The 19,988-nt window shown below is 45.1% G+C and overlaps 2 protein-coding genes across 2 annotated transcripts; both read left to right on the plus strand.

The window, feature by feature from the left end:
- Window positions 1–11,166: 11,166 nt before the first annotated feature.
- Window positions 11,167–12,818, plus strand: H6S33_002414 (uncharacterized protein; the record flags this gene model as incomplete). The annotated part of the gene is made up of 6 exons (XM_044834197.1): window positions 11,167–11,289; window positions 11,346–11,475; window positions 11,540–11,613; window positions 11,667–12,008; window positions 12,085–12,525; window positions 12,579–12,818. 6 exons carry the CDS (start codon window positions 11,167–11,169, stop codon window positions 12,816–12,818), a joined length of 1,350 nt encoding a protein of 449 aa, XP_044692575.1.
- A 3,881-nt stretch (window positions 12,819–16,699) lies between these two features.
- Window positions 16,700–18,525, plus strand: H6S33_002415 (uncharacterized protein; the record flags this gene model as incomplete). The annotated part of the gene is made up of 5 exons (XM_044834208.1): window positions 16,700–16,867; window positions 16,936–17,212; window positions 17,289–17,674; window positions 17,729–18,121; window positions 18,211–18,525. 5 exons carry the CDS (start codon window positions 16,700–16,702, stop codon window positions 18,523–18,525), a joined length of 1,539 nt encoding a protein of 512 aa, XP_044692576.1.
- Between the last annotated feature and the right edge of the window lie 1,463 nt (window positions 18,526–19,988).

Here is a 19,988-nt window from a genome sequence, read left to right on the forward strand (position 1 = left end):
TGGATTAACTCGTTACGTGACTTGCCGTCGACTGCCATCAGTTGTCTTCTTCTCACTTTTCGCATCAAAAAATAAATTTCTATCCCTATCCGCCAATACATAGCCGCCGCGTGCGTGACAGCAGATTATCAACCAACGTTGATTCGAGGCTTCTCCTAAGGTTATTCGGCTCATTAAATTACGAGGAAGAGAAATAAAATAATCCACGTAGTAAGCCAAACCAGCGAATGTTGCATAAATCTGCTAAGTAGAGTAGCGCCTATCTGACATAGAGTAGGTAGAGTAAGGGTATAGTAAGGGTAGTACCTACCCCGCCAGAAGTCCGATGGGATTTGTTGGTGCATCCCTGAGCATGGGCATAAGCCACAGTTAAGTGATGATGCGCCAAAACGGAGATGTCAAGTAAGGGGCGGTTCCTGCTCAGCCTCGGCTGCCCTATTTCAGCCATGTCCCGCGACGTGTTCTACGTATCTAAAGCCTGGGGGAGACTGAGATTCAAGGCTAATGACGTAAGAACAGCGATTTAATCGGAGAATTTCATGGCGTGGAAGAAGTTTTCTTTCTTCCGTGCTTTCCTTCCTTCTTTGCGTTGCGTGTTGAGTCTTGACTGCTTTCAGGGCAAGCCATCCCTCTTTTGTATGTACCCATGATTTAGAGTAGGCGTGGGTACTCTAAAGTAGGTATGTGAGTGAGGGTCTGCCCGGATCATCATTCTTCCAGTTCCTTGTTTTTTCTTTTCGGTTTTTCCCCCACGAACCAGCGGCATCTGGCAGCAGCTTGATTAGAGAGCACATGTAATGACAACTCAAGGAGCCCCAGCGACCCGTTAACCAAAGAAAAATCAAAAACACGCACGTGAAAGAATAATGTAAGCGTGCCTCAGGAATAGGTAGTTACACCTCCTCTGCGTACTGCTCGCCTACCAGCATAAGAACCAGAAAATGCGAGTGACAAACTTGAAGTCAAGGATTATTTGTATGGCAGAACGGCGCCACTCCATACAAATAATCCTTGACTTTGTCACTCGCATTTTCTGGTTCTTATGCTGGTAGGCGAGTACATCGCTGTTGTAAACTGTAGTGGGAAGTTCGAGCATCATTTCCGACTAAATCAAGTAACTTTAACTCTGACGTGCGATGAATGTGGCATCCAGTCCTTCGTTGAAGAAAAGGGGGAAAAAAAGAAAGGAAAGGAAAAGTAATACTCCCAGGTATCTAGAGTACATGAGCATGAGTACTCTACTCGCTTTACCAGGAAACCCCTTACATGCCATGGATGTCCACCAAGCATGTATCCAGCCTAAGTACGATCTGACCGGTCAAAGTATCATGACCCTTGGAAAAACAATGAAAGTACCACTGCGACAAATAAAGTAAAGTACTCTATCACCATGCCCCCACACACTGTCGTTTTGTTCCTTGGTTCTTGTGCGTTTTTTCTTTCTGCCCTGTCTTACTTGGCTGCAAGGTCCGTTCGATCTGCGACGAGACGATCTCGATGCCACGATGTTTCGTTTGGGCTGACGGACCGGACGGGGATCAACGACAGGACGCATATCATTTGTTATTCCTATTATCAATGTTGACTAGTACCCTGGTAAGTACGTGAATTTGTGAGGCGGTGGTACTTACTCTCTATCCCACTGTATCAACATAACTACATATACATGTGACTTTGAAGGATGTTGTCTCATGGCTCGCCCGAGAAAGCCGGACGCTGTGCTATGTGTTCTAGAAAATGCGGGGTTAAATCAGCGTTAGTGTGGAGGGGTTGGTTCTCTGCAGCCAGCACAGTGGTTCTAAATTAACTCTGCGTATTATTATATATTACTGCGGCTGCAGAATTCAGGACGACGGACATAAACAACACCCTCCACGGTATGATATGGTGCTCGATAAGAGCACTGTTAAAATAAGTGATCGCAAATCAAAAGGTAACTGGTCCAGGCCTAGGATGATCGCCGTTCAAAGATGATAAGTCAAGATGAAGCGCTCCACTAGTACTGTAAGGTTCTCAGTGATAGTAAAGGGTGTACGTACCTACGTCTTGCAATAAATTATAAAATAAATGGAAGCCGCAGCAGGTACAACCGGGTAAATCTTTCTGCAGTCCGAGTGATAATGCATGAGCCACCGATGACAAAGTTTATTCTCGGAAAGGTTGTTACTGATAAGGAGGCTAGCCAGGAGAATCCAAGCGAATTCAAGACCAAATACTCTCGGCCCGGTTATCAATGCAGGTAGATAACTCACCCGGAACAACTGATGTTGCACCACCGCAACTAGTCTTGGCGAACAGTTCAAACCTCCGGATTGTTTGCATCCTGGCACCTACTCTAAACAAATCGGATTCCCTGGAGCAGATCTTGAATCCCCCCGCCGCACCACCACCACCACTACTACCGCCCCCCACCCGTCCCAGAACTCATGAAGGGTCTCACAGGGACATGGATGGATCAATGGGATGGCTGAAGTTGCTCGGTCGGTCATTGCTCCCTACATAGCTACCTACAACTCCTCGTGATACTTTAAATGCCTGCATAATTACCTGAGAACTCCAGGTTGTCAGGTGTTGCCGATGGGGAGGAGTACTTACTTTACCTACTCTGGATCTATGTACCATGCTCCGCCACCGTCAAACATCAAGATCTGTCAATACGGGTATCCGCGCGTTTTCATAGCACCCCTCGATTGAGTTGACTGCACATAACCGCGGAGGGTGTGTCGCAGTGCCCAAGATTTTCAACCCCACTTAGGTGCATTCAAAACATTTTGTGAACCCCGCCCTCTCCTCTCGAGTTGCCTCATCTCGGTGAACCGACTAGCCGCGAGCCATATGATATATTATCATACCATTCATCTTTATAATCCTCTCCGCAGCAGCGCGCCAGGTGCGTTGAGTAACTGTCTCCTCATTTTAATGCTGACCCGCCATCAGTCAGTCAGGCAGCTGTTGTTCTCTTCCCGGCCCGACTCATCACCCAACAGGAAGCAAGAATGCCGAGGTTGATCGGCGAAATTCGTACTGCCTGCATAAACATGCCTGCAGGGGTGTTTAAAAATCGCCATCCGCCCGTCGGCATCACATCCAATATGTCCTTCGTTTATCGCTGGGGCAAATGTTTCAATGCGGGTTGTCGAGTGACCATGTATGATGCCGATAAGACTTATTCTTATCATACCTACCTCAGTGATTGGTCTAGAGTAGTAGACTGCGTTTTTGTGTTGAAGCAGTCGAAGCACAATTTTCTGGTGATGTCTGAAAATAGCCGGGTGAATGTAATGCTGACAACATTATGTACACGTACATGTAGTGATCCTTATGATGACAAACAGTATAGCATGCATGTGCATTTATGACAGCGGTCGACCGCTTTCAATTATCGGACCCTAGCTCTGCGAGTGATGAAATATGATGTGCAAGACCCCCATCGCCCTACACCTGTTTAAGTCAGCCAACAGAAATAATTCAGTAATTTGGTTTTTTGTTCCCATTTTCTCGGAAACAAGATGGCATCTAAGTTCTAGCGAGACGGTAATTAACACCTACATGTAGTTTCTAGAACACGAGGGTAGGATTGGCTTGAATGACTGAGAACAAACATATTCACTACTGAGATGAACTCCTAGGCCTCCACACTGTAGCTTTGTTCTGGAGAGGGAGAGAAGCTTTCTATGCGCATGGAAGGTACTGGAGCGAACAAAGGATGGAAAAGTCAGAAACAAACACGCCGCAGCCAGCCGCGAAGGGAATTTGAAACAAGTGGCACAAACTGCATGCTCCCTCGAATCATAACATCACATTCTCCGCGGCAAATAAATAAGGTTTGCTGTAACTGACGGTCCAAAACGTGTTGCGGGTATGTATGTACTTTACTCTATGTGTGTGTAGCTGTTGAGCTAGTCGCAGATCTGGAATCTGTGTATCACTAGACTGCATAGGGCAACGTTCCAGGGACCATGCTAGTCTGCATGAATGTCAGGGGCAGAAGGGATTGTCTTGCAGTCTTCTAGCTTGTAATCGTGATGTTTTGCAGCGGCGCCTGCCGGTTCCGAGAATATATCGACCTCACTAGAGCCATAGTTAGGTAGCGTATAGAATCAGTCCTTCAGGGAAGGTAAAAGGGACCAAACAGGCTGTCATACTTGGCTCATCTCAACTAGCATAGAATAGATGTAAGCATGTCGTCTGGGGATAACCCCCACAGATAAAGTTGGGATACAGAATGCCACTATTTTCGTGATGTTTACGTCTGTCGCCGAGCATTGAGAGCGAAAAAATATGTCGGCCTTGCTAAACCGATGACCGGCTTAACCTAATAGAATCTGCACATGGTAAGTTAATTTGCTTCTTTATGATTATGATAAAGTTAGCAATCTGTGATAAAGATGGTGAAATATGATAGATTGATGAGAGTAGTCACAGAGGGTTGATGGGAGCAAAGTCATGTTATTATGACTAGATATTATCAACGGTGCATGCTACTAGAATTGCGTTAATGGATGCCCAAAGACATCCTCAGCAGCATTTGATTCGAAACGACCGTACGAGGTACTTCTGTGGTTACATGTTGCACTATTCTACTATAAGTGTAATTGAATCGATTTACGAATTTCATACACAGAAGGTGAGTGAAAGCTGGCACATGCAAATATACTCATGCAAGGACGTACAAACATACATACGTTTAATATGAGAAGGGTGTGTATCATTTTATCCGTTTACCTGCTTTTTTTGTACATGTGCTTCCCTAGTACTACATGTATGCATATGAGAACATACTATAAATTTTCATTAATTTACAACGGCCGTGGCTATAGCTAGCTCGAGTTTTTGGCTCGTTGAGCGCAAGCCCTATATACCCCTTCACGAGCCGAGCTGGCCCAAGTCTTTTCCGTTAATACACGAGCCTCGACTCGAGCCAAAAATGTCATGCTTTAACCAGATATTTAAGAGATGAGAACTGGAAATTGGGGTTTATAATGATTCCTATACGTTTGTGAGTCATGAGCAATGCTATTATTGAAACCTATATGTATTTCGTCAGTCTCGCCGTTTTTCCATGTCCCAACCTTTTTCTGAGGGGAAACCTGCAACTCCGGTCATTGACTATAAGCTCGAGCTGTATCATGGGCTTGTACTAGAAGCTCCAGCATTTTGTCCGGCTCGACTCGAGCCGGCTCATATGGCCCACACTAATCTTTTTCTCCACGCATCTACCTGACATTATAAGTGGTCTACAATCAACATCAATATTAATCTCAATAGTGGGCAGACTGGCAACAATCATATATACCCAAAGGTAAAAAAAACAGGTTGGTTCTCATCGAGTTAATAATTCCAATAGGCATCCATTTTATATCAGTGTAGTCCACGAGGCCTAGCCTCGACTCAAGATATGATTCCATCTGGAAGCCCCAGGCGTACTCCCTAACCATGCCCATATATGTACCTCTATCTACGGCGTACTCCTAGAACTGTTGATCGACTCGGTGTTTTTTTAAACGGTCAGAATACTGGATATATATAAGTGTATCTCGTTTCATCTCTCATGTCCGGGTACGGTGATCGAGATGCATACATAATTGTCAGAGGGATATTGTTTACTTATTTGGATTTCCCGTGTCATAGATATTCTTACCCGTAGCAAATTGAAGACTCGAGGGAGATATATCGAGTCAACTAGCTCGACGTAGTCCGAAACCCTACCACGGAGCGGCTCTACCCATGACTGGCCACCTTAATGTACCTCATGGGCCATACTGTTCGAGCACTTACAACACCGCGGGGATGGGAAGGCATTTGCACTTGTGTGAGATTGTTTTCATCCCGTTTCGAGTCGTAGCAGAGATCATATGTACCGTCCGACAAATTGAGGGCTTACATGTCAATCACATCGAATCTAATATTAATGAACAGATGGAATACGTACTCGAATAGATGTAGCTTCTGTATCTGAGAAATAAGTATACTCATGTATATAGTTATCAAATTTTTCAACCATGTGTTAATTTGAAGTATACTAGCTAAATCTAATAAGTATATAATTATAACCTGCATGATATGCATGTGCTTTTAAAAGCTTCTCATTGGCTCATTCAGAGAAGTTTTGTTTCACTCGAAACATGATGTATTGCAATTGGACATGAACATAGGGTATTGTTGGGGACGTGCAGTGGTGTTAGGTTGTTAATAGCTAGGTTTTTTATTAGTTCTGGGAATCGATTAGTAGTTCAATTCTAGCAGCCTGGTGGCTGTTAAAGGAATATACTTGCAGCTTTAACTAGAGAGATTTTGTGACCTAATCACTGATTGTGATATCAAAAAGACACATATTGAAGATATGGTGATGGACTTTGCCTGCTAGGAGGGGTCGAGGGCCGCGTAGCGGGCTGAGAGCCCCGACTGACAGGCAAATAGAGAGATAAGCCGCAAAGCGGCTTGCCTGTGTAATGGGCTGATTGATATACATATAGTACCGGCCAAAATATTGCAAAGGCCGGAAACCACTCGTATCTACATAGTTATTCCACGCGGTACGGCGTACCGGCAGGTAATGGGTCCGAGAGCTAGAGATATTTCACCTGAAACTAACTAATCAATCTTGACTCGGGAACTATCAGAAATAAATATCTCTAGGACTAGCTGTGGGAAAAACATATCTGCGGAAAATTCTCATCATGGACTATCACTCGGTCTAACATATCTTCTCGAATACGTACGGATTCGGCATACCTACATATATTTATCTGATCAGACTCCCTTAGCTTAGAAGTGACTAAGTGACTTCATTTTGAAAGAAATACTTGACTTCCAAGGAGGAAAAGGTGATGGACGAAGAACGATCTTTCTGAGTAATTTGCCATTGGTGATAAATTCTGCTTTCTTTCCTAGAGAGCTTAGTCCGAAAAATATATATCATCCGTATTACTTATTATTTACTACATGCATATTCTAGCTACGAATATGCTCGAGTATACGTATATATGAATGCAAATCTCTTGCGTCGATAGGTGAAAGTTGGAATTACATGTAGTGATGGGCGTGAGACAATTTGGTTGTCTCGAGACTGTTAAAGTACAAGATAGAAACTGGAGGCCGACAAGAAAAGGCGAGATAAGAACAGATCTGGAAGTCTCGAGGCATCCTCGGTTTTTTCAACCACCTAAATATCTTTCCCAGCCCCTGTTCCGGGAAATTGGAAGTTTTATCTGCATCAATTACTCGATGATCATGAATTGCAGAGCCTTCCTAGCACCAAGCTCGCATGACTAAACGTCTTGAGACTTTGACGACGATACTAGCCGATTGTCTCGAGAGAAGAAAGGAAGAGGCATCTTTATAGCTGGAGGATCATAGATAAGGTTTTACTAGCGTAAAGTTTGGGAGTTTCACCCGAGTCTGTGGTCAATTAGTGAAAAATGACCAAGTAATTTTGCTCAACGACTTAGTCATGTATTATCCCCTAGAGCACCTAGATGCATTCCCTCACACGTTACTAGGAATTCTGACTTGATATACTCAAATCATAAGCGGAGGAATGCTGAAACGGTGTTTATGGGGAAATTAAGTCGAGGTACAAGTACTGATTCAAAACCTCCGTGTTTAGTAAGGAAGTACGCGTTATATACACTCGCAAAATGACGTGTCAAATATAAAACACTCTCTCGAAACGGTGTTCTTGAATATGTACAGCCACTCTGCAAAAGTGTTCGTGATTTAGTTTTAATGTCAGTGCGCAGTGTGGCGCACCCGTGAAGTTGATGTTATTAATGTTGAGATTCAAAACAACGAAAAATACATAATATAGTCCGTGACTGTATATAAAAGAAAGTAGGTCATAATCACCTTCAACATTGATTTCGGGCGCCATTGGTCACTAGGAAAGTCTTCTATTGGGGGGTTTTGATAGTCCACCACGGTTACATATGAAGAAATATCTCACTCCGAAATCGGAATCACGAACACTTTTGCAGAGTGGCTGTATGTACAATAATCCTGTTTTTGGCCGCTTCTAAACGCGCGCAGGCCCTTTTTTTCCTAATTGGCATGATAATAGCTTCCGTCCTAAAATGTAATATAGGAGATTGGGGGGTGTTTCCTGGTCTGTGGAAAGTTTCGTGTACTTATATATGAACGTAATCATAATATCTCATTATAGATACGTACATTGCTAGTAGTAAATACTAATTTGAAGCTTAGAAACCAGCATTGTGGGGAAGATGTCTTTCCCGGAATAAATTGAAATAAACACCCAACGCTTTTCCTGTACTCACCATGCATACTTCGATCCTATTTAGATAGTATCTCCTGTCTTCTACTAGACTTCTAATAAAAAAAAGCCATAAATTAATTTTTGTCTGAGCGTAGTTCTTTCGAGGAAGCCTTTTCGTGCCAAAACGGTATCCATTTTTCCTGCTGAGCTCAAAATGGATATATGGCCGCCACACCTAAGGGTCAGCGTAATAGCAATGGCCTGAATTATCCAAGCTATCCCTCCTGCCAAGAGTCGAAGGAAACTGGCAACGTATGTCAGCAGACCGGGGCCAGGTATGGAACCGTTTGTGCGGGATCTGATCCAAGTTAAGCCTTTTCCAAGAGTCTCGGCCCGTACTAGCCCGGGGCTCCAAATATTAGGTGTTGTTGCACAGTGGGCCTAAGACACTCTCTGCGTGACATCTTTACCGTTTTTTGTGCGTATGAACCGATACCGAGTCTATGGTTGGGGACACCTTGAGCCGGAGTATGCGACATTCGATCCAAGAATTAACCGGATGTTAATTAGACTCTTGGCACAGATAACTGCCTCTCGTTTACAGTTAGCTAGTGTGTTAATACTAATTAACATGGCCCGCGACATTCATCACCAAACCCCGACCCTAATAACTCCACCCACAGAACAGCTAAATTAATTTGGACTATGTAGGGTTATAGATCAGATGAATACTAGCCGAATAACAAAGAGATAATTAAAATAGGGTGTGGTTGTGGAAAGTTATTAGCTTGGGAAATCTTGACGTTGGAAGTGCTCCGGCTCAAGGTGTCCCCAACCATATGGCCCGTGCAATGGCGAGTTCTTGGTTCTTGGCTGTTTAACACAAGCTTTGAGATGTAAATAATGAAGCTTGGTACAGTTGGTAGGGTAGTTCATCGCCAGAGAGGAAGAAACAAAACAAAGCGGTCCAAAGATTGATTTCCTGGGATGGTCGCTTAAAACATGTTGTAGTCCTGTTAAACCACTCATTCTCGTTTTCATGTTAATGAATTGGAGTTCTTCTAGCGCAACCGGCGATTTGACACCCGTGGTAGCATACTTTAGCACCAGGCTCTGGATTATCTGTTTTTAAAAAAAAAGGAGATGGGACTTGTATTATATGACCAAATATCAACATCATAGATATGTGAAGCTGCAAGTGAGGTTTCAATGCTAGACAGGTTTGGGGGTTTCATAGGACGGCCGGGCCTTTTATTAATCGCTTTGATCGCTTGATATGCACGCCTCAGATTGATATGTAAAGTGTATCTACTTCCAGGGAAGATACATGTAAAGTATACATGGCAGAGAGGTACATGTAGGTACATGTACTGTAGTTGGGTTTAGCCGATTTCCGGAAAACCATGGATTACTCGCCATTTGGGCCTCAGGTATCAGTCAAAACATATTTTATGGTTACTGTGAATGAGTCGATACTGATTTCCGATACTGATTCCCGCCATCTGATCGGGATTTTGACCATTTTTTAGCGTCGACATTATTTGGTTGAACCAGCGAAAGGAAAGTTGCATGCGCAGCAGGCTTGTCCAACTGATTGGGCCTGTCTGCCAATCAATTCAAAGACAAAGAGAAAGCTGATGTGTTCTTACTCGAGAGGATCACCTTTTGCAGTTCAAGTCAGCTTGTTGAGGCTGATTCAAACAACTGCAAGGAAAGGGAAAAGCGCTATTCTTATCAGCAATCACCATTCCCTTGAGAATAGGGGATCTATACATACTTTTTTGCGCCACCTTACCTTACGGAAAATGTAGAAGAAAAGAACCTTTCAGCTTGCAAGGCGTTGTTATTACTGCGGCAGAGGAGAAGGAGGCTGTTTGTGTGCGAAACAGTTCGGCGCGCGTTCAACTCTAAACGGCGTTCTCCGCACACCAAAAATCCTCGGGTTATGCTAGTGATTAGACTTAACTCTAGTCAGGGGTATATCCTGTCCTTAATCCTGCCAAAACCTTCGCGAGACTTCAAATCAACGGGAACGGAACAAACTCCCGTCTTTGGTTTATTAGCGCGCCAATAAATGGGGATATCGTTTGAAAGAGATTTGGCATGCGCTGCTGAGCTGGAAGTCTTGGGGCCGCGAGTCAATCTGCGGCAGACGTCTGCCCAGTACCTATTGATAGAAAATAGACGTCAGTGAGCCGAGATAGCGGTGGTGGTGGTGGCACTACTGTATGCATGTAGCTGTCGAGAAGATGGTGGGCAGCCAGTTTCAGGTTGCTAAAGATCGTGGAACTGGGCCGTTCGGAATTACTGGGGGTGGGAGTTGAGGAAGTAATAAGCAGTCGCTGATCAAGTAGCCAAACTTTAGACCTTGAATGGCCTTTCTCGACAATAAATTGGAGGTACTTGATCTAGTATATACGGTCATCCTGTCACGGAGAAGATGAGAGTACTGGCATTTATTTCTTAAAGCAGAGAGCAAGGGGCAATGGGTTGTTAGAGGAAACAATAATTCGGGTTAAACATGCTGGCTAGAGCATGTAGGTTACAGGCATCATCAGCCAATAAGAGACCTTCTTAGCCATTGTTATGCCAAGCCACACATCCGCTGCCCCTGCTGTCCTAGCCTGTGAAAGGGATGGCTTCCTTTTTGGGCTGCAACTCGCCCGGTTTTATTTCCAGAACATCTCCATCCAGAGTCTCTCATTTCCTGTGCCTGTTTATTCCCGCTTCTCCCACTTGTCCTACTTCTTTCACACCCTCCCCCTCCTTCTCCTTCTTTTCTACTCTCGTTTCTCACCATCATCAACACCAGAGTTTACCTTTGACCAACAGCTCTATCACTCTTTCAGAGCTTTTCAAAGGTCACTTTCGTTTACTCAATTAATATCCACCCACTGTTCGTTTTTGCACTGATAAAAACCCATTTAATTGACTTCACCAACTCTTCCAATATGCGCACAATCAATCTTTCTGCCGCCGCCGCTGTGCTGGCCTTCTCAACACTTACTTCCGCTGCTGCAGCTACCACTGCCATAACGGTGAAAGGAAATGCTTTCTTCCGGGGTAACGAGCGTGTATGTTCCCCTCCTCGCGACAATTATTGGAATTTTGACTGATGCTCTTCATGTAGTTCTATATCCGTGGCGTCGACTATCAGCCAGGTGGTTCTTCAAACTTGGGCGATCCTCTAGCCAATACAACTTCGTGCTCTCGTGATATTCCTATCATGCAGGAGTTGGGAATCAACACTCTCAGAGTTTGTAGGTTTCATTCTTTGTATTGCTATTTTGTGAATAGTATGATTAGAGACTAAAACTTAATTAGATACCGTTGATAATTCAGAAAATCATGATGAGTGCATGAAAATGCTCGAGGATGCTGGAATCTATCTTATTCTGGTAAGTATCTGGAGAGGCAAAGGCTTGAGACTACACTAATACCTCTATCACAGGATGTCAACACACCAAACTTCTCTATTAACAGGGAGTTTCCAATGTATTCTTACAATGCCAACTATCTTCAGCATGTTTTTGCAACGATTGATGTTTTTGGGCAATATACAAACACTTTGGGTTTCTTTTCCGCAAACGAAGTCACCAACATGGTCAACAACACACGTGCTGCGACCATTGTCAAGGCTGTTACCAGAGATATGAAGCAGTACATCGCGGATCAGGTCAATAGGCCTATTCCGGTTGGGTACAGCGCAGCAGACGTTGCTGAAAACAGGATGCAAATGGCCCAATACTTGGATTGCGGCGATGACGATATGGCTAGGGGTGACTTTTATGCGGTATGTCCATGGTTCCACCAGTTATTGACTCTAATATTCCTGGAGCCTGGAGCTTGAAACTAATATAAATGGATAGATCAATGATTACTCTTGGTGCGGCTCAAAATCGTCATTCCAAATCTCTGGATGGGACCAAAAGGTCCAGAATTACACCGACTATGCGGTTCCTATTTTCCTCTCGGAGTTCGGCTGCAATGCTCCTAGCCCTCGTGTGTTCGCAGAAATTGAGTCACTGTACAGCACCGATATGACTGGTGTCTTTTCCGGTGGTCTTGTTTACGAGTTCACCCAAGAAACCAATAACTACGGTCTCGTTCAGGTCTCGGGCGATGGAAAGACCGTAGAGAAGTTGACTGATTTCGACAACCTCGCAAAGATGTACAATGCTACCGCGAACCCTACTGGTGACGGCGGTTACCAGACCGGCTTGCCTGCCAAATCCTGCCCTGCGGCAACAGATGTGTGGCAGGCTAGCAATACTCTTCCCAATCTTCCAGCCGATGCCAGTACATATATGGTATGTCTTTCTTTATCTCGATGTGTTTTAGGTATAACTAACGAAAACTTCAGAAATCTGGTGCTGGCAAAGCTCTTGGTAATTCTGGTGGCAGTCAGTACATTCCTCCATCCGGAACAGAGGACCTCTCGTTCAGTGGTGATACCTCCACTGCCTCCGGGTCTGCGTCTGCTTCATCTGGAACTGCTTCAGCTGGTGCAGCACTTGGTAACAGTGAGATGGTTGCGGGAACCTGGTGGATTGGTGTTATCGTACCCATGGCGGCAGTTGCTGGCGCTATGTTTGTGTTCTAAGGAAACGGCTTTGTAGTGTAAGTTTGCCTGTATTTGAGTGATGGATAAATGCATTTCTTGACACAAATGCGGAAATCTTCGTTCAATGAGAATGCGCGATGAGATACATATGGGTGGATGGTTAGGTTAATTGTTTACCTTCTTTTACGGGGCTTCATGAGGATTAAGGTCTGGATTATTGGAGGCGCCAGAAACTGCTAGAACTAGTCTATAGCTAATGTCTTTCTTTATCAATAATTTCTTATTAACTTCTGTATGCCGTATGCTTTCCAGCGTATTCGTGTCGAACCGTAAATGTCCATTGCTGTCCATATGAAAGGAGTAGAGTGCTGAGATAATCCGAAGTATATATATATACATACCCTCCATGCCAGGCATGCCGTCCAAAGGCGATTCTTCTGTAATTATATTACAGACTCCTTTCAGTTTTCGATCTCCTTCACGCCCTTCCCTCAATTCTCAAAAGAGAACAGGAGGGAAGAATTAAATATATGTAGTCAAGAAAAACTTGTTTGGCAGTCTTGGCTAGTGTAAGTACCGAGTGATTTTACATGAATCTAAACCCGCTTTATATGAAATACATGTAGGTACTTGTACTTCTCGATACATGTACTTTCGAACCTAATAGTCCTAGTGCATGAGGATCCTAAGATTCAGGAGTTTATGTTGTAATGGGATGTGCTTCTGCACTGGAATAGACATAAGGCTTGGGGTTTTGTGTGTTTCTAACTGGTAAGTCGAAGCCCTGTAGTAAATTGGCTCTCTGTACCAAATCCTTTTGGGGGTGAGCCTGAGCTCGAAGGGGATCAACTGCTTTACGTATGTAGGTCTGGTTCATTAAAGTAGGCACTTTAACTAAAGCCCATCCATTCCACCCTATTCAGGTGTAAAAACTGACCCTTAGGCCTTTAATTAGGTACAGTACATAATGTATTTGTATCAAGAAAATATCTGTTACGTACGCAACCAACAGCGCAAGTTACAGCTGAATACTAATTCGAAGAAGTGGCCTTCCTTTTTCGAGACGGGTTTTGAAACGGGCCATCGGGGCTACAGGGGTTTGCGCTGGCTGGTAGTAAGGCAACGGTACAGACATATATGGTATGACTACATGCCTCTACGTACCTAGTAGCACTCTATCTCCCTATGTTCCTATTATTAACCTTTCAATACGGTATGTACATGTATATCTGTTGTCCTGCCCTAATGTCATACTTCGTATGGGTTTACGCTCGCTTGAAAGCGCAGTAAACGCCCTAGTTTAGGAATAAGTACTTCTGATCGAACTGAAGTACATACATACATGTACTCTATACAAAAGCTTCCCCACGCTTGTGAGTGGGGGTTTGAATCTTGTTGACCATCTAGTCGAAAATTATTTCTTGACTCATACACATGCGCGAATTGGATCTCGCATGGAATGGTTGAGAGCCTCAAGAGCAGACGTTTTTCTCCGAAGTCTGCGGATAACTGTAACTGCAACTATGTTCAGTTTCTTCACGAAAATATACGTATAAGCGTTGTTCTTACATACTCATCGACGTGACAAACAATGTCGATGACACGGCACAATATCAACCCCAACATCAACGCTGAAATGAAAGGTAGCTAGCACCTCCGATCATCATCAGGTCATTGTACTAATCTTCAAAGCCAGAGATGTTCCTACAAAATGTTACTAGACTTCGTCGATAATGCGATTGGGGACGATATTTGGCCCCGAGACGTACACTAATGAGGCGCGCTAAATTCGCTAAATCCAGGGTGAAAAGCGATTCCTAGACCGAATGAGATGTGAGGTTTTGAGTTGTGTGTGTGTAGTTGAAGAGCGGAATGTTGTGTTTAAGTGAGAACTGCTGATTAAATGGGAGGGAGGCCCTGCTTTCATGTTAGAACGAAAGGAAGGTTTAAGGGTTTGTTGGGGTTTAGTGAGATTGAGCTGCTCGAACGATGAAACGGAAGTGATAGGTGGTTATGGACTTGATATCTCTTTAAATATTTATTGACTTGACCTTTTAATCTCAAGCTAGGTCTCTAATCACGGTATTCCGCGTATTAATCCGACCAAGATTTGAAATCCCTTTGCTGGGATCGATAATGGGATCTAGATGCAGTTAAAATACAATCTACCAATTACAACCTCGACTTACACCTGAGGATCGACGCCGTCATTACGTTCTCTATCAAGATCCTATTTTCCATTGAGTTGGGATCAGTGTTGTCCACGAGTCTGAAGAGTATATCTTCTGTTGACTCGAGTCGACTCGAGTTGAGGAATATACCATGTATCAAGGTACATCGGCCTCATTGAAGGGTATACCTCGTGCTACCTCGAGGCATTTGCTTCGAGGCGAGACATGAAGTGCTTCGCCCTCGTGGACCACACTGGTTGGGATTATTACCTCAGTTGTCTGCTATATCAGGGACGCACCGTTATAGAGCGGAGCAGTCAATTCTGCCCCAGAGGGCACCTTAAATTGCAAAAGGAGTGACAAGGTGATAAGATCAATTATCAATTGCACCATTGTTATATAGACATCCCCTTGGAGGTTGATATACTCATATGTGGCAATTAAATATACTTGAAGTATGTTTGCTAGGTTAGTATAAACGTGGGACGGGCGGGAGCTATAAAATTCGAATCAAATATGCGGCATATAAAGATGGCTACAAATACATGGATAGCGGAAGAATATGCCCTGTTCATATCTCGATGAAGCATTGGATAGGCTTAGGCTTCTTCCCTTGTCCATACACGTGGACTCGTTTCTCGCCTTATCAATGTACCATTTATCAAGACGGTCAAAAAGCTGGAGGAATTGTCATTCCTATAGTCGTTCGTAAGCGCCTTCTAATAATTCAATGAACGTGATAACAGTGAATGACAAGACTGTCAGCTCTCAGACTGTCTCCCAATTCATAAAGGCAACACTTATGAATACCCGCCTAGAAAGTACTTCCACCTTTCCAGCTACCAAACCGCAGCCAAGAACCTACCTTTATCACAGAACAGACCATATTCATTTCCAATTAACCGACGATCGATCCCCATCCCTAGCAGCAGAGATGCCCGAGATGCCATCTCGCCTCCACCAACACGCGTGTCCCAGGATGAAGATAGCCTGCAAAGTGGATAGAGATAGAGATAGAGTATTTACGGTAAGCGCTGCCCCTAACCCTGTAAAGAAGTACTCTAAGAAGATTAAACCACAACGGCTGCTAAATCATCCCCTGTGTTGTTGTAGAAGAGACCGATCGGATGTCGTCCTTGGCGCACGTGCAAGAGCTGACTGCACGATCGCTTCGGGCCGGACACCAAGAGAGCCAAGCGGGGCCACAAAGCTTGTCAACGCCATGCCCAGAAATGAATTCGAGGTGTATGAGTGAGTGTTCAGTAGGTAGTGAAACCTCGGAGGTGGACCTCGTGATGGACGTTTTTATGGCTGAAAGGCTGAGGGACCTCTTTGCACTCCAGTCCAGAGCTGATAAGAAACAGGGAATATGAATTAGTGGCACAGGGAGAGGGGTTAACTACTCTCATCCCACGTCGTGATTGGAATGCCAACCGAGTCGATGGGTCCGCAGAGAGACGCACCTGCCCGAACGAAGCTGGAAGGGTCCCATGCTGCGGGGACACATCTCCTATTTGGGCAGTGATCTGTGGGGTTTCTACATAACTTTCTTGCGCTGAGGCTGGATGGGTGCGAATACGTACAGAAAAATATATTTTATCAAGTTTTCCCATGTGCGTCTGGTGGAGCTTGAGTTCCCCTCGTAATTAAAGAGTGTTGTTTGATAAGAGCGCACATATAACGTCTCTCCCATCCCGTCCCCTCTTACTCCACTGAGCGCCTCCTTCTCTCCTCATCGTCACGCCAAACATGCGCAATATATTCAAGCCCGCCGAGGAAGAACCCCTCCCAGATCTCGAAGTCGTCGACCCAAACGACCTCACAAGCGCTGCCCCGCCCACAAAAACTAAATGGCAGCGTCTGTGGCCCGTCTTTGCCTGCGGTGCTGGTCTCTACTCTGACGGCTACCTCAACGGGGTACATAGATGCCCCTCCCACATCTTCTAAAAAAGTTCAATAACTGACAAGGCCCTAACAATACACAGGTGATTGGAACAGTGAATACGCTCCTGTCAAAGATCTACCCAGTCGACTACAAGGGCACCACCGCAGGGAAGAATGTCGCGTCGATTGCATTCGCCGGAACGGTGTTTGGCCAGCTGTTGTTTGGTTGGGTGGCGGATAATTACTCGAGGAAGTTTGCAATGACGGCGAGTGCGCTGTTGCTGATATTGTTTGCGACGCTGTGTACGGCAAGTTATGGCGCGGGAGGGTCACCGGAGGGCTTGTTTACCATGTTGACTGTGTGTCGTTTCTTCCTCGGTATGTGCGCTCTTTTCTCTTATATCTCTGGGAGGTTGTGGGGCTTTTGCTGATATGTATTGCTGTGGAAATATAGGTATCGGTATCGGAGGCGAATATCCCGCCGGTTCCGTCGCGGCCGCTGAAGCAACCGGCGAGATCCAGAAAGGGACAAGGAACAGATGGTTCATCTTCTTCACGAACCTCATGATTGATCTCGGCTTTGTAGTGTCCGCGTTTGTGCCGCTCGTGTTTCTCTGGATCTTGGGTGACGATCTGCACGCGCTACGTGCAAACTGGCGTATCAGCTTGGGCTTCGGCATCATCCCGCCTTTCCTGCTCTTCTTCTTGAGAGCGAGACTGCACGAGCCTGAGCAGACGAAGAAGAATACGATGAAGCGGGTGAAGACGCCGTATAGTCTGGTGATCAAGTATTACTGGAAGCGCCTCCTGGTGGTATCAGCAATCTGGTTTATCTACGACGTAAACCCCCATCCCTCCATCCTCAATCCACGCGCCAACTAACGGTAAAACTAGTTCTCCGTCTACTCAGCCGGCATCTACTCCTCTTCCATCCTCACATTCGTCATCCCCGACCAATCCCTCTATAAGTCCTTTGGCTGGAATGTCGTCCTCAACCTCTTCTACATCCCCGGCGCCTTCTCCGGCGCATTCATGTCAGACTACTTCGGCCCCAAATGGACTCTCGTCATCGGCTTGGTGCTCCAAGCCATACTCGGCTACATCATGGCCGGATGCTACGCGTCCCTTGCGACCCCGCAGTATGTGGCGGCCTTCACGGTCGTGTATGGCCTCTTCTTGACGTTCGGCGAGATGGGGCCTGGTGATAATATTGGTCTTGTGGCGTCGAAGACGTGTGCGACGGCTGTGAGAGGACAATATTATGGCATTGCGGCGGCGATTGGAAAGGTAGCAATAAGCGCCCTGCACCCCCCCCCCCCCCAAACCCATTCCCCTTCTCTCTGGCTCCGCATAGACTAACATGGGAATGTCTGTAGATTGGCGCATTCGTGGGAACATATGTCTTCCCAACCATCATCAAGTCTGCCGGCGGTGAAAACACGACCCGCGGGAACCAGGCACCTTTCTGGGTGTCGAGTAGTCTGTGCGTGTTTTCGGCGTTGCTAGCACTGTTCTTTGTGCCGTCGATTGGACAGGACACGATCGTAAGGGAAGATAGGCTGTTTAAGGAGTATCTGGAGAAGCAGGGGTGGGATGTGAGTCAACTTGGATCTGGGGATGAGGGAAGTGGGGGAAGCGGGGTGGTGGTGGTGGATGAGCGGGATGGAGAGAAGGACAGGGCAAAGATATGATGTCTGTGTTTTTTTTTTTATGGTTGTGCGTCATGAGGTGTCACTCGTGGGTGGGGAGTTGTGATTGGTTGTGGTTTAATCTAACTATTGGCTTGGCTGGCTTGGCTTGGGCTAGCAGCTTTTTGAGCGGGTAGCGTAGAGTGAGTTTTTGTAGATTTAATATCAATCATCAATCGCAAGAATAGCCTGTGCATGTAAACTGAGCATCAATATCTTTTTCAAGTATGACTTTCAAAACTCCTAGAGCTTTGGTTGGTCGAAGGTTAGAGAAAATATAAACAAGCAGTTCCTCAGTACTGGGCCGGGGCGGTTCGGTCGTCGTATGGGCGAGGCCGAGTGCTTCCTCTACAAATTAGTATTATACCCCTTGGATGCTGTTCCTTATATTATTGCTCCTTAAATATTGTAGTAAGCGCTTTCCTTTTCGACAAATGGAATGGTAAATATCGTTTTTTCTGCTCTTTACGGCTGGATCATGATCAATTGCAACTTGGCCTCCTAGTTAAAGGTAATAGAGCGTTAATTTAGCACCCTACCTCCCTAGGTCGAGGCATTGTTCCTTTATTCTTTAAGCTTTCTCTAGTCCATGGGGGAAGGGGGACTTTCGGCTTCCAGCCCTACCTGAGATCCTTGGGACTGCCCATTTGACAGTCTCTCTCAACTTTAACCACCCCCCCCCCCCCAAATACACACACACACGGGGAGTTACTCCGAATCTTCTTGGATAGATACCCTTTCCTCCACCACTGAATTCTTACTGGATGGATATAACATACAAAAAAAATCTAAAGTGACAGTTTCAGTAGACGTGTTCTACAATAACGCATGAGATGGCTGAACATTGACATAGAAGGGTTAGGGGTTCTGCTTCATCTTGGCACAGCGCCAAGCTCAAGTATCACTTCCAGCGCAGCATCCAACATGGGCGGGTGGTCTAGTGGTTAGACTGCTCGTCGGGTTAGACACCGAGTGTTTACCCAGGATAACATCCTGGGTTCAAACCAGGGGTGGGGGTAGTAACGCTACATCAGAAATAAGACGTTGCAGTACCTTTTGCTCTTTTTTATTTTTATTTTTAATTTGGAGAGGAGTGAGGTTACTGAGTTACGGAGCTATAGCTAGCTACTGCCTTATAACAAAGAGAGATAATAATGGATGGCCATTGGATATATATTACCACCCATCTTCTAAGAAGTTCTTCTCTTGTTCTTCACTACACGGAGATCTTGGCATGTGTTACCAGGTTTTTACTTTCGACCTCGTTGGGAACTGTTGTTTTGTCAGCCAGAGCGTCGTTGTAAACCTGGTGCATGGTGGTGCAAATGCAAGTAGAAGAGCGGATCTGTTAATGTATGTCTTTCATGTGTATATATAGGAAGGGGGATTGTAGTTGCACCATGGTTAGATAACCGTTAATTCAGCATAGAGCTGGCGGGGGGATGAAATTAATCTTCAAAGAGTGC

This window comes from Morchella sextelata (assembly GCF_020137385.1).
Source record: "Morchella sextelata strain SCLS chromosome Unknown scls_13, whole genome shotgun sequence".
In the NCBI taxonomy this organism is placed as follows: domain Eukaryota; kingdom Fungi; phylum Ascomycota; class Pezizomycetes; order Pezizales; family Morchellaceae; genus Morchella; species Morchella sextelata.